We start from the raw sequence: 13,639 nt of genomic DNA, 5'->3' as shown, positions 1-13,639 counted from the left end.
TTTTGTCACCCAGGGTAAAAGGATGACATCCAAGTTCAGAAATGGGAAAACGCCTTGGGTCAAACCCTGGGTTTTCCACAGTGGATCTACTGCTCAAAGCGACTGTTTTGTGATGCTCCAAAGAGACCATCCCACCTCTGCTGGGAGGATGTGGCCTGTGGTGGGAGTACTGACTCAGACCAAAATCTCAGTGTGGCTGGACTCTGTAGGGCCCCTTGCACTCCTAGGCAAGATAGCATTTAGCCAGCCAGATATCCTGAGCTTCCTTTCAGGCTGAGGCTCTGAAGAACTGGAGCCAGCCAGCAGGAAGGTCTGCTCACAGGGCCCTGGGGGAAATAGAAGTTGCCTAAATGTGGCTGTGGGTTTAGGGCGTAGCTGTGAATGCTGGTCACTGCCTGACAAAGGCTGATCATTATACAACTATCTATACCTTTTCTGTCCCTGGTAGCAATCGTTTACTTGATGACAAAAACAGAGCCCAAGAACAAGTCCGCCTCCCCATTTTAAGGTAGTTTTACCATTCTAAAGCAGCTTTTATCCCAGAAGGAACAGAAATACTGGCTTGAATCTGTACAGATCAACTGTGTTTAAGTCAGCAGGTGATAAGAACAGAGCTCAGTGGGCCAGATAAGATTAGTTGATTAGATCAGTGCCAAATCTGTGAATGTCAGCAGGTAGTATTTTTTATTATGCCATCTACCTAAATTGCAGCTGACAGCTGAGTGTGTCTTGGCAAGTAGTGTAGCCTGCAATTTACTGCAGAACTTAAAGTGGTAGAAACGCTGGGGGCATTAATGCAGACAATTCTGCTCTGCTAAAAATACCAAGGATTAGGGGAACTAATACCTTGTATGTTGATGCATTCATGTGGTGTCTGCTTTTCATTTTATTTCCTAGAGGGAGGGGGGTGGTTGTGCTTATTTCATTAAAGCTAAAATTAAAAAAAAAGAAAAAGAAAAGCTTTGGAAAAAAAGGAAGTGTCTTTCAGATTGTGGTTAAATAGTAAAAGGTGTCACCAGAGCTCAATGAAAAACAACAAACTACTTTCCCTTGGCTTCTCTGGATGTAGGTTTTGAGTGGGCTGCCTGATGTGACATCAGGCCCAGTGCTGCTGCAGTTACAGCTGATCGTGAGCAAACCCTCTGTCAGTGCAGGGGGAACAGGGTTTTGCTGATCACAGGTTGCTGGGACATTGCCAGTGAACAAGCTCAGCGGTGGGTGGGACTCTCTCTTGCAAAGGCATCTGCTCCAAGGAGAGACTTTGTGTGTTCTCTCTGTTTTCTCACCTTCAGATTCAGCTCCTTGAACAAGCAGCTGCAAAAGCTTTTGAGTGGGAGGATGTCATGTTATGACCTCTTTTTGAAAGGATCTCTTCTCCTTACTGGTGTCTCTCTCTGGGATTTTCCTGTAATGTTCAGGGCACCGCACAAACTAGTATCGGAAAGGAAAGGATTGATGTTTGGTGGCAGCTTGGCACTTCCAAGATGGTCATCATATATATTCCTCAAAGTCTTTTGCCAGCACAGGTGAAAACATCCTCTCTTATTTTGTAGCCAAGGCAAACAGAAGCAGGAAAATGCTTGACTGCAAAACTCAGCCTGAATCCCTTGTTAGGCTAGGAACAGACCCTGCAGCTATCCTGATGCCTTGGGCCTTGCAGCTCCATGCCTTGTGGTCCCAGGGGAGCTGAGTGCCTGGGCCCACATTTGACCTACTGTGTGCTGTTGGAGCTGGGGATCAGCCTTGGCTCCTCCACTCTGGAAGAGTCATTCCATACTTTCTGCGATCTGGCGGAGACTCCTTGCAAAGTGCAGACGAAAGCTTCCGTCACTCCTGGGCATGCTGGGTTTGTTTGAACTTTTCCCTCTCTAAGGCTGCCTGCTCTGCTAGACCTGCACCCCTCTGTGCCCACATGCATGGCAGGGCCTCCTCTCCTGCAGGAGGACTGCTTCCCTTTCATCTGCACCACTTCATCCCTCGCAGATGTGTAACAAATACAGCCTTCCTTTGCTCAGGGAGGAGTCCTGCCTGCCCACTCCTGAGTAGAAATGCCTCCACCCTTCACTCTGAACTTTGAAACCTGTGTGTTTACCCTACTTTTGAGCCCCATTTATAGAATCATAGGCTGATTTGTGTTGTAAGGGACCTTAAAGATCCATCTAGTTGCAACCCCCTTGGCACGGGCAGGGACACCTTCCACTACATCACGTTGCTCAAAGCCCTGTCCACCCTGGCCTTAAACACTTCCAGGGATGTGGCAGCCCCAGCTTCTCTGGGCAACCTATGGCAGTATCTCACCACCCTCATAAGTGAAGAACTTGTTCCTGATGTCTAAATCTCTTTTCTTTCATGTTAACGCTATTCCCCCTTGTCTTGTCACATTCCGCCCCCCCATCCCTTCTTTGGAGGCCATTGCTGAGCCCTGGGTCTCCCTGAGCTCTCCCTGAGCAGGGAGGGAGGCCCCATGTCCTAGGATTGCTGCTGCATCTGGTTCATCATAGCTGCAGGTGGAAGCCCATTGCACCACTCGAGGCTGGCTTACTCAGAGGCTGAAAACCTGTTGCTGCTTTTGGCTCTGGTTTTATGAAGGGATTGTCAGGTGAGGTGCCAGGTCTGAGCAGTGCAGGTGGGGTTTTGGGGATGGGGGTTCCTGTGGTACTCCCCAGGTACCCGCAGGAGTCCTGCTGTATGTGTCTGTGTATCAGACGCTGCTTCTGCTAAAGGGCATGTATGCCTCTGCTGTATGATTGTTTCTGTAGTGTGAAGGCAAAGGCTGAAAAAGATCCTTTATCTGTTCTAAGAGGAGGGTTTCCAGTCTCTCCTAGAAGAAAACTGATTGCAGGGTAAAAATACCTGCTGTTAGGGAGCAAGTAAAAATTGATCTCATAGGAGAGGTCACTTGCTGCTGGCCGAATAAGACGGAAAATAGCACTGTGGTGTTTTTCGATTGATTGCTTCCGAAGCAGACCTTCTTGGGACTGAGGTCCTGGCATAAGCTGGATTGTGGTGACATAGCAACAAAGCAGTGGAATCTGCTGGTAAAGGTCTGAGTCTAATTTCATTTTTTGTGTGATCCCCAGGAATACAGATGTTCATCTGCAACCGTGAACACTATGGTTTCCTTCCCATGCCCCTGAAATCACAGCAGACACTGCAGGAAGAAACGGAGAACTTTGTGCACATGCTAATCGAGGCTATGAGTAAGTTGCTGTGCCCTGCCATGATGGACACCCCACACGCCAGCCCTCACTCCCAGTACCCCCAGTTAATGTTTGTGGAGCTCTCTTGCCAGCAGCCCAGCTTTCTTCCCCTTGGGAGCCTGCATCCTGATCTGATTGTCCTCATGCGGTTTTGATATGCGGTTTCCCATTTTCTCCCCAGGGATGTAATCAGTTCACAGTCAGGTCAGCCCCATTCGCAAAATCCCTCAACTTCCCCAGATCAAAAGCAAAGATGCATCTTTAATGTGGAGCAGATGCTGCAGAACCCGTTGTTTTGTCATGATGTCTGTCTCTGGCATGTGGCTGCTGGCTTCTGCTTTGCACCATGGATGCTTTCTGCTGTACCCGCTCCTGGCCTGACTTTGCGCGCGTCCCAGCTCCTTGGGGCTTTCGGCCCAGTGATGAAAACACGTGGCGATACCTTGTATCGATGCAACATGTACGTGAAGGTGATGCTTGGGATCTCTCCTCTCTTTCAGTCGATCGTCCTCCCATTGAACCCTCTCAGTATGTCTCTGTTCCTCCAAAGCACCCCGACAAGATGGGATTTGATGAAGTAAGGAACTTAACTTTACTGTTACCGTCTTCCCATTTCATCACCTAGAGGACCTGGGTTCTCCCTGCTGCTGAGCTTCTAGCTATTTCCCTAAAAGTATATTGTCTTTTCACATTGTTAGTTCTTTCCTGATCGCTCCTCTTTTGGTCTTAAATCTTTTGCAAGGAGAAAACAGCCATTTTTTATTTGGGGAGAAATGCTGAGCTCAGGGGAGCAGAACGGAAAGGGCTCAGGACATGCTCTTTCCCTGTGGTGTTTGCTCTAGAGACACAAGGCCAGTCAGGTCTGTGGGCACTTAGTACCTGCTATGAGAACCACGTTTAGAAGTGTAGACTTGTGTGCAAGGGCAGTGCCCAGCAAACCTTTGGGCTTCCTGTCTTGAAGGTATGGATGTTTGAATCCAGCCAGGAGGAGATGGAGAAGTTGGCCTGAAGTGCAAGTTATTTCCCCAGTTCTTGTGTGTTTCCTCTACATCCGATCCTGCAAAGCAGCTTGGCAGTCCTTCCATTCTGTGCCAATACCTGGTCTTTTGGGAAACCTCTCCTGCTTTCCAGTGACAGAAGGGAGTGATTTCTCTCACCCGAGAGAAACTCTGGAGTTCTGGAGCAGCTGTGGGATGCCGGCTGCCAGCTGGTTTCTAGCCCAAGCTGGGTATGGTCAGGAGTGATGAAAAGCATGCACGCTGTCTCTTTACTGGGGCAGCTCCTCCCCCTGCCCTTCTTGATTCCACATTTTTCTGCTATGGCCTTAAGTAGCAGTGAACTACAAAGACGGTTGCTGACACTGGTAGTGCCCCAAGAAGCCGCAGAAATTCCTCTCCCGACTCTGACTCATGTTGTGAAGAGGGCAGGCATTGAGAACAGACTGGATAGGGCTCTGCTGTGCTTTAATTAACCAGTGTCCATGTTATTCACAGAGCCAGCAGCCCCTGTGTGTGCTTCTCCCAGAGTGGCAGTGGCACTGTGACCAAGGGAGTTGTGATGATGAGAGGAGCCTTTGTTTTCCTGGTGTATCCTGCTCTATCTGTTTATAGGAATAGTAAAGTCTGAAACTGATTTGGCTCTGTGTCTCTGTGTTGAGGACAGAGCTGGTGTAGTTTTCTTCCATGCTGTCCTTTGTGGCTGCACTTTATTTATGCAATTTATTATTTTTGCATTTGTACTGAGCTGGAATTTGATCTGCTCCTTACCGGGCTGCACTTGCTTGCCAGGGACTGAAAAATATCCCTGACCCTCTGCAATTTACCTGCAAAAGAGGGCTTAAGTCCTCTGCCCTCCACCAGAGAGTCTGTCTCCTCAAGGCCCAGGTGGAGCCCTGCCCAGATGTCTCTATCCCTAGTGCTGGCTCTCTGCTAGGCTTTCTCCTCTGACAGGCGTAGCAGTGGATTTTCAGTGCCTGAAGTAATGACAAAAATCCTCTTCTTACTGTGCCTTTGTACTTGAATGGTGGCCCCACTGATAATACTAAATAGAGGCAGTGGCAGCGCTGTGGAGAAGTACGTGAGTCAGTGTTCCTCTAGGACTGAGGCTGGAGATGACCATGATACTCTGTGTTTAATGTAAATCAAAGCATCCTATATCTCTGTAAGTTACAGACTTTGCTGTGACTGGTCTCCCCTCACCTTTATTGACCCTGAAAGAGCAAGTTTCCCCTGTGAGCATCCATAAAAAATGGTTTTAAGATTGAGAACTAGCCTCTAAGCTTTCAACTCAGAACCAACTCCATTTTTTTGGCAAATTCTAGGTAACCTGGATGAAAACACCCCCAATATTTTCAAAAGATGTGCTTTTCCAATGGGGCTGCTGGAGAAGAGTGGATCAGGACTCCCTTTTCTTCCTCAGTCCCAAACTGGGAGGCTGATGGCTTTCTCTTCTATCCAGATTTTCATGATCAATCTGAAGCGTCGGAAAGACAGGCGGGATCGGATGCTACGGACTCTCTATGAGCAGGAGATTGCAGTCAAGATAGTGGAGGCTGTGGATGGAAAGTGAGTTTAGGCTGGGGCTGGTGTTTGCCAGGAGCGGGTTGTGCAAAACTGCGTAACACCATCTCCTTGGATGCCCTGGCCTCCTTTCTGGTGGGAAAGGCTGGGCTGAGGGGAGAGGTGAATATCGCTTTTATCTACCTAACAGTCTGTTTGGGGCAGTTTTGCTCTCTTTCTTCTTTTGCAATTAGTCAGTTTCCATGAGAGAACCAGGGCAGGGTGGTTCAGAGTAAGGCGAAAATGGGGTTAAAATCATGCTGATTTCTGTGAACTGTAAGGCTTGCACACAGTTCAAAGGAGTCAGCAGTAAAAGCGAGAGCAATTATCTCCTGGGAAGGCTGTCCACCCTAGTGCTGCAGAGCTGTTGTGTTACAGCATTAACCCTGACAGAGCCCTTTCCAAGTTTACTCTGAGGTGAGTTAAGAACTTTTTATGATGAGAAACCAAAGCAGAAACTTTTGGTCTGGGAGTTGTGAAAGGCCTAGGGAGCTAGGAACCAACATGCCATCTAGCGGTCTTGAAGACTTCGGCACCCCTCAAGACCTCTTAGGAAAACAATCTGAGTCAAGCACCTGCCACATTGACGCTTCCACAAGAAGCTGTTAGCAGAGTTAAGGCTACGATTTGTCGGCTTGATTTAGAAATGTAAATCAGTAAGTTAATTTTTCTCGGGGTTTTTGAGTGAAACAATTGCAGGCATTTCTCAAGATAGAGGTTTTCTTTGAACATCAGCAGTGTTTCCCGTGTTGTGTTGGTGTCTGACTTGAATTCACTTTTCTTTTAACTGGTGATAGATGTTTTCTCTTTTCTCAGAGCACTTAACGCGAGTCAGCTCAAAGCTCTCAGCATCGATATGCTCCCGGGATACCGGGACCCATACTCTTCCAGACCACTAACCAGAGGAGAGATTGGCTGCTTCCTTAGTCACTATTACATCTGGAAGGAGGTAAGGAGTTTGCAGGTGCCTTGGTGTTCCTGCAGGAAGGTGCTGAAGGTAGGTGCAGGAGGAAGGAACACAGCCAGTCCTAGGGCAGAGCATCAAGTACGATCCTGGTTTCTGGAATTGTAGGATGGAACCATTTTCCTTGGTTTGTAGGGGATCAGGCATGGGCATTTTCTTGAATACAGTATTCAGCTTTCTCATCTCCGCTTTCCGTTTGCCAACAGAGATAAACGATTTTTATCAGAATACTTTCATGACTGTTTGCAAACCATCCAGTAGCCTGCTTGGAGCGAGTTTGTTTAGGAGGAAGGCAAGAAGGTTTTGAAGAACAAATGTTGTTTCAAAAACTGTCGTCGCTCACGGAGGGAACACATGCACAATCAATATGATTGATAAAAGTGATCCGTTTATTGTGCTCAAATAATGGGTATATATAGTGTCAAACTGCCACGTACACACAGCTTCCCGTAGTGATTGGTTGGCATATACAGCATTGAGTACATTCCAGGTGCATTTCAGTGATTTTCCCCTGCTCATATACACCTCCTCCTCTCAAGGTCTCTGCTCCTAGTTCACAGACAATTTTTAGCTACAAGGTAGGCCAGCTGGTCTTCTATCTCTATTGGTTAACTTCCAGGGTTTTTCCACTGTCGGCAACTGTACACAACTGGTGTTTTTTCTCACTTTCACAGAACCTGTGCTTAATTAAGCTCAGACATGGGAACATGACCTTTGCTTGCTAACCATGTCTCCACAATTCCCCCTTTTTCTTTTTGAGCAAGCCAGACGGATGCTACACTTTTCTTAAGCATTGACGTCACACATCGCAGCATACAACTTGCTATTAATACGAATAAGACTACTGCACATAATATAGTTGCACCTTGCATAAGCAAATCTTTAAGCCATCCAGAAATTCCCCATCCTTTAAAGAGTTTTGTCAACCAGTCCAAACCATCATCCTTCATTAGTCGTTTGACCCCTTCTCTTAATTGTTTTATGCTTTTATAGATTGACTCCGAATGGTCTGACAAATTCATACAGCACATCCCTTCAAACTGCACAACCATGTCCTTGTGCCAACAACAAAAAATCGATTTCTGCTCTATTCTGTAAGGTGGCATGACGAATACTATCGACATCAGTTAAAAGTCCGCTTATAACAAGTGAAGTAGCATTTGTCTGTCTTGCAAGCCAACAACCTAGTTTATTTAATGTTGCTAAAGCTTGAGCTCTAGCTACTTTGGGAGCTAAAAATGAGGCAGCTATTATTTCACCCAGGTTCCAAAAATTTACTTTGTAATCACAGCTCAAATGAAAAGCATGCTTTGACCTTCAAGAACACAATCCTCTTTTTTATATTATCATAGTGCTATTAGGGATAAACATGCCTAAGATACCTACTGTACATGGGCAATTATATGGGACTTTACATAGGACGGCACCCCCTTCCAGGCCCGATCCTGTGGCAACTAAGGCACTGACTCCGTTTCTGGCTACAAACAAAATCCCTTATTGAGTGAGCTTACAGGCTTTTATAGTATTCTGCCTAGCAGTTAGTAGTGGTTAGTTCCTTTGGTACTTTTCCATCACGAAACAATCTTATTGATCACGCACTTTCTCAGCTAATCACATTACTGTCCACGCACTTTTGCTTGACCAATTATTTCTAAACATAGTTCTTTGCCATCACTACTCATTATATTGAAACTTTCACTTCCCCTTGACTACACATTCTTTATCATGTCTTAAGCATCCTCCTGTGTTCAAATTTACAGTCCTCAGAAATTATCTTGCTGTTCTCTCTTCGGTTCCACCCGATGTTCTTTCTCCGGTTCTTCCCAACTTGTCCCTTTCACTTCTTTCAAGGTTTGTGGTTGATAAGAGTCCAGATGTTCAGGCTCTCGCCCAGGTCTACTGGTGCAGCTTCTTGTGCAGCATGTTGAAGACGGCTTTTTTTTTTTTTTTTTTTTTTTTTTTTTCCACCCTCTACACTGCCATTGTATTACAATCTTTCTAGTTTTTGTCTTAGCATTTTCTAGTAGCTGCTGCAAATTTGCATGCTCTAACATCTCTTTTACAAGTAACAAATCCACACAGTACAAGGTATAGTTTCTTGTTAGTAACTGGCTAGTAAATACAGGTGGTTTTATACACAAAATCACAGCCTCTAATAATAGCTACCTTACAAGCACACATATTCAAGTTGTTACTTTTCAGTTGCCCCCAAGTGATGTCCTGCAATCATTTATTTTTCTCTTCCTCTATCTCATTCTGCTTGGGGTATTTACTGTCAGCTCCTATAGCTGAGGTATCAGGTTTCTCCACTTGTCTGTCCAACTTATGGTAAGGGTTAACAAACTTTGCAGGTAGCCACCATGGATCTGTAGGTAGGAGGATACAAACATACCCCCTATCAGCTCCTGAGAAGGAGCTGGGTTAGAGTGATTCAAAGACATTCTGATGGGAAAGGAATGTGAAGCTACAGCTGCCTGCCTGTTTAGCAGCAGCCATAAATACCTGCCAGCAACTACATTTTTGCATTAACCCTTTCTTGTCCAAAATGTTAATCTGCTACCCATTAAAACTTTTATACAAACCCAAAAACAAAAAATACACAGAACACTGTCTGTCCTCAACACACACACACACACACACACATATATGTATGGGATCCCACAAGCACACTCCATACAACTACAATATTCAAAACACAAAGCCCAGACAATCATTACTTCCACTACACAGTCCCTCATACGGAACGTGGCGTAAGGACCCTGTGAAGACAATCAAAAATCAGCTCCAAGCAGCATCATCACAGTGTGAGGTTGCAGGCTCAACTTCAGCGGGCGTCCCCGCAGAGGCTCTGCCTCCCCCACATTGCATGAGCCTTGGGCTTTTACACTGACCAAAATGCACACTCATTCCGATGCAGGTGGCCAGCCTACATGGGAAGAAGTGGTCAGCAATATCCTTAAAAAGTCTCCAAGGGCTAATAGAAACACAAATATACATGGATATATATTTCCTAACTTCTAGTACATGTGGATAACAAAGAGACTATCAAATGAGCTGTATACTCATATAACATGTTCAAAAGGCTATAAAGGTACTTTTTCTTTTCTTTTTTTTTTTTCTTTTTTTTTTTTTTTCTGTAGGGGCCAATTTGTCGTCAGCAGGGAGGATTCCCCCAGGGTAGTCTTTGAGGGTTGCTGTCGCTCGTTGTGGGGAACCCCCCTGTCCCTCGCCCTGTCGCACAAAGGGGAGTGTTACCAGGACTCCACTTCGCGTTTTCCTGCAGCTGCCGTTGTTGCTGTTGCCGCGGTTTCTGGCAGTCTCGCTGCAGCTCCAGCGCTGCCCGCTCGGCCGCGTGGCCCGAGAGCTCCGGCCGCGCCTCCTGGGGCACCTTCCTCCACAGCTCCCGCGCAAAGCTCTGCACTCGCGGCTCCTCCACTCGCAGCGCTCCAGCAGCTCCTCTCCTGGAGACAACGTTCTCGATAGCACCCCATGTCTCCTTCCATAATCAAAGAGGGCAGTAAGCCCTTTTCCTAGATCCCACTTCTCTAAGAAGCACTTAAATAAATCAAAGGCCGCTTGTCTTTCCATTATTCACTACTCTCTCTTTTTTAAGTTTTGGTACCAATGCAGCTCACCAGCAAGCAGGCCAACTCAGCGGGTGGCGGAGGCTCCCTCTTCGTCCTCCAGGCTCAGAGGCTCCTATTCTCTTTCAGGATTGACCTCTGTCTCTTCTCCGGGCTTTACCTTAGGACTACTTAGTAGTCCGATTCTTTTTTTTTTTTTTTTTATCATAGGCTCCTCTTCTCTTTCAGGATTGGCCTCTTTTTTCTTCTTTCACTGCCCGTTCTCTGCCCGGCATCTTCGACCAGCAAAACCGAGCATTTTTTCTTCTTTCAGCCCTCCGGATGCTGCTTCTCCGGTGCTTTCCCGCTCTGTGCGCAATTCTCCCAGCCACTACGGGTACCCGGGTTCCTCTGTTGGTCCCTGTTCGGGCGCCAATATGTCGTTGCGCACGGAGGGAACACATGCACAATCAATATGATTGATAAAAGTGATCCGTTTATTGTGCTCAAATAATGGGTATATATAGTGTCAAACTGCCACGTACACACAGCTTCCCGTAGTGATTGGTTGGCATATACAGCATTGGGTACATTCCAGGTGCATTTCAGTGATTTTCCCCTGCTCATATACACCTCCTCCTCTCAAGGTCTCTGCTCCTAGTTCTCAGGCAATTTTTAGCTACAAGGTAGGCCAGCTGGTCTTCTATCTCTATTGGTTAACTTCCAGGGTTTTTCCACTGTCGGCAACTGTACACAACTGGTGTTTTTTCTCACTTTCACAGAATCTGTGCTTAATTAAGCTCAGACATGGGAACATGACCTTTGCTTGCTAACCATGTCTCCACAAAAAACCTCCTCTTTTTATCTCTTGTTCTGCATGTGGACTGAAGTCAGTTCCAGTGACTCTGCTGACTGGCTTTTTTGAGTTGGCATGTCATGAGGATGCTTAATAGTAGGCACCTCTGTTACCTGAGCTAAGAGATCTTGCTTGGGTGATAAAAGCTTCCATGTGTCCCTGGTCACCTGAAGAGCGATGCTTGAGAGGATCTGGGCTGTGCTGGTCGTAGATGCTGCAGTTACACAGCCCGACGTCAGCGGGAGGGATTATTTCATGTACGGTGTGACAGAGGCAGGGAGAAGGACTTTGTACTGAAAGAATACTGGGCAATGGCAGTGGTTACTCAGATGCAGACAGCCCTTTGCCATGGGAGGTGTTAGTTGCAGCACTTCTCAGCAGGGCAGGGCACTGCTCCAAAGAGCCTAGAGCCAGCAGGAGTGACTTCAGTGCTGAGAAGTCGGGCAATGCAGCAATCAGTTGATAATGTGGGAAGCCACGTACAGGATGTCTTTGCACGTGTGCTCTTCAGGTTGTCAGGGCCAGACTCTGGATATGCTAGATTGTTCTTCTTCACAGACTTCACAAACACTTTCTCCTAAGAAGGAGTGTTTTCTGAACAGCAGCTTTGGCATCAAAGGCTGCTGCATGTTCGTCTGAGGAGGTGGTTGCTGTGCTCATACGAGATGGCAGCTCTTGGCTTCTAGGTGGTGCGTGCGACCTCAGATGGGGATGTGCCACTGTGATTGCTTCTGAACCTTTTGTTTTCAGGTGGTGAACAGAGAACTGGAGAAGACGCTTGTTATCGAGGACGATGTGCGCTTTGAACACCAGTTTAAGAGGAAGCTCATGAAGCTGATGGGTGACATTCAACAAGCCCAGCTAGACTGGGAGCTTATGTAAGTAACTGTCCCTCAGCCAGCTGGGAACTGCTGGGCACACAGGGGAGGTCAGCAGCTCCTGCGGTGTCATGGTGGAGATGCAGGTTAATGCTGGAGTGCAGGGGAAGGTGGCAGAGACTTCTCAGAGGCTCTTGCCGTCAGGACAGATCTGCCTTCTGGGGCAGGCTGGAATGGGTGGTGTTGGTTCAGTCCTGAGGTTTGGACCATGTCATCTTTGCTCCCTTGTGAAGTCTTTCACAGTTTTGCCACCCAGTGGGTTAAGGCATGGATGTCTGGGAGTGGTGCAGGATAGAAATCTATGGGCCTGGTCAGGGCTTAGTTCTTGGATTGCCCCTTTGCCCGTCCTTGGTTGACATGAATAGTCCTGTGGTCCTAGTTGCTTCAGATTCACTTTGGTTTCAGTTTCCTTGGTTTTTTTTCACCCTTTAAGCTACATTGGCCGGAAAAGGATGCAGGTGCAAGAGCCTGAGAAAGCAGTTCCCAACGTCATGAATTTGGTGGAAGCTGATTACTCGTATTGGACCCTGGGGTATGCAATCTCTTTCCAAGGGGCTCAGAAACTCATTGGAGCTGAGCCTTTCAGCAAGATGCTGCCTGTAGATGAATTTCTGCCAGTTATGTACAACAAGCACCCCGTGTAAGTAGCAAGTCTTTGTTGCTTATGTTGACATGAGCTGGATCTTGCTGATGTCCTTAAGCCAGATCGTGTTGGTGTATCTCACATCTGTAGCCTGGTTGGTGGGAGACAGGGCTACTCGGGCTTTTTGGCTCTCTAGAGCAGAGCTCCTGAAACAGGTCAAAGGAGGTGACAGACCTGCTGCAGAGGGGTTATTGTCCACAGGCCCTGAACTGAGTAGGGACCGGTCCTGAGACACTTGGCTATCTCTGGTAATGAAGGTGTTGATTGTATAGGTTGTGTGTGGTTGTAAGACGGGAGGTTCTGGCTGTAGAGAGTCAGAACTCTCTACTAGAACGCCACCCAGCAACTTCCTCCACTGCCTGGGATCTGTTTGCTTGGTAAGTTGGCTTGTATCTCTCAGTTATAAGCAGTGGCACTGGTGAACGTTCACTCTGTTACTGGGGTGATTTTTCTCTCCTCTTTAGAGCGAAGTACATGGAGTACTATGAGTCCAGAGACTTGAAAGCCTTTTCAGCAGAACCCCTTCTTGTGTATCCTACGCACTACACAGGGCAGCCAGGCTACCTCAGTGACACAGAGACCTCTACAATCTGGGACAATGAGACTGTGTCAACGGACTGGGACAGAACACACTCCTGGAAAGCCCATCAACAGGGCAAGATCCACAGCGATGCCCAGGGCAAGGATGCTCTGCCTTCCCACTCACCTCTCAACGCACCATCCTCCAGGGATGAGCTATGACTGCCCGCTTCCCCTGGAACTCTGTTGACAGCTGAACCTGCCTCACACTTTGGCTTTTCACCCTTGAAAGTTGTAGAGCAGCTCTTCATGTGGCCTTCTTCCCACTGCTTTGAGTGGCAAAGCACAGAGGTTGGACCTGCTGACTAACCGAGCCGCTTAGGACTGGGTGGGAGATGAAGGAGGAAAAAGAACAAGTGTTCCAGAGTGGCAGAAAAAAGGCAGAGATGTGAACAAAA

General features: G+C 47.2%; 1 protein-coding gene across 1 annotated transcript in view; it reads left to right on the top strand.

Annotated features, from left to right (window-relative positions):
* Nucleotides 1–13,403, top strand: part of LOC308224212 (procollagen galactosyltransferase 2-like) — a gene marked incomplete at both ends in the record, with an annotated part of 58,190 nt that extends 44,787 nt beyond the window's left edge. The window contains 7 exons of the mRNA XM_080623948.1: nt 3,081–3,200; nt 3,701–3,777; nt 5,658–5,764; nt 6,575–6,707; nt 11,892–12,019; nt 12,453–12,659; nt 13,127–13,403. Coding sequence (XP_080480074.1) covers nt 3,081–3,200; nt 3,701–3,777; nt 5,658–5,764; nt 6,575–6,707; nt 11,892–12,019; nt 12,453–12,659; nt 13,127–13,403 — 1,049 coding nt within the window. The remainder of the gene's footprint in view (nt 1–3,080; nt 3,201–3,700; nt 3,778–5,657; nt 5,765–6,574; nt 6,708–11,891; nt 12,020–12,452; nt 12,660–13,126) is intronic.
* Between the last annotated feature and the right edge of the window lie 236 nt (nt 13,404–13,639).

Source organism: Psittacula echo, assembly GCF_963264785.1.
Source record: "Psittacula echo genome assembly, chromosome: 7".
Lineage (NCBI taxonomy): Eukaryota > Metazoa > Chordata > Aves > Psittaciformes > Psittacidae > Psittacula > Psittacula echo.
This window is presented reverse-complemented; position numbering and strand designations above follow the sequence as displayed.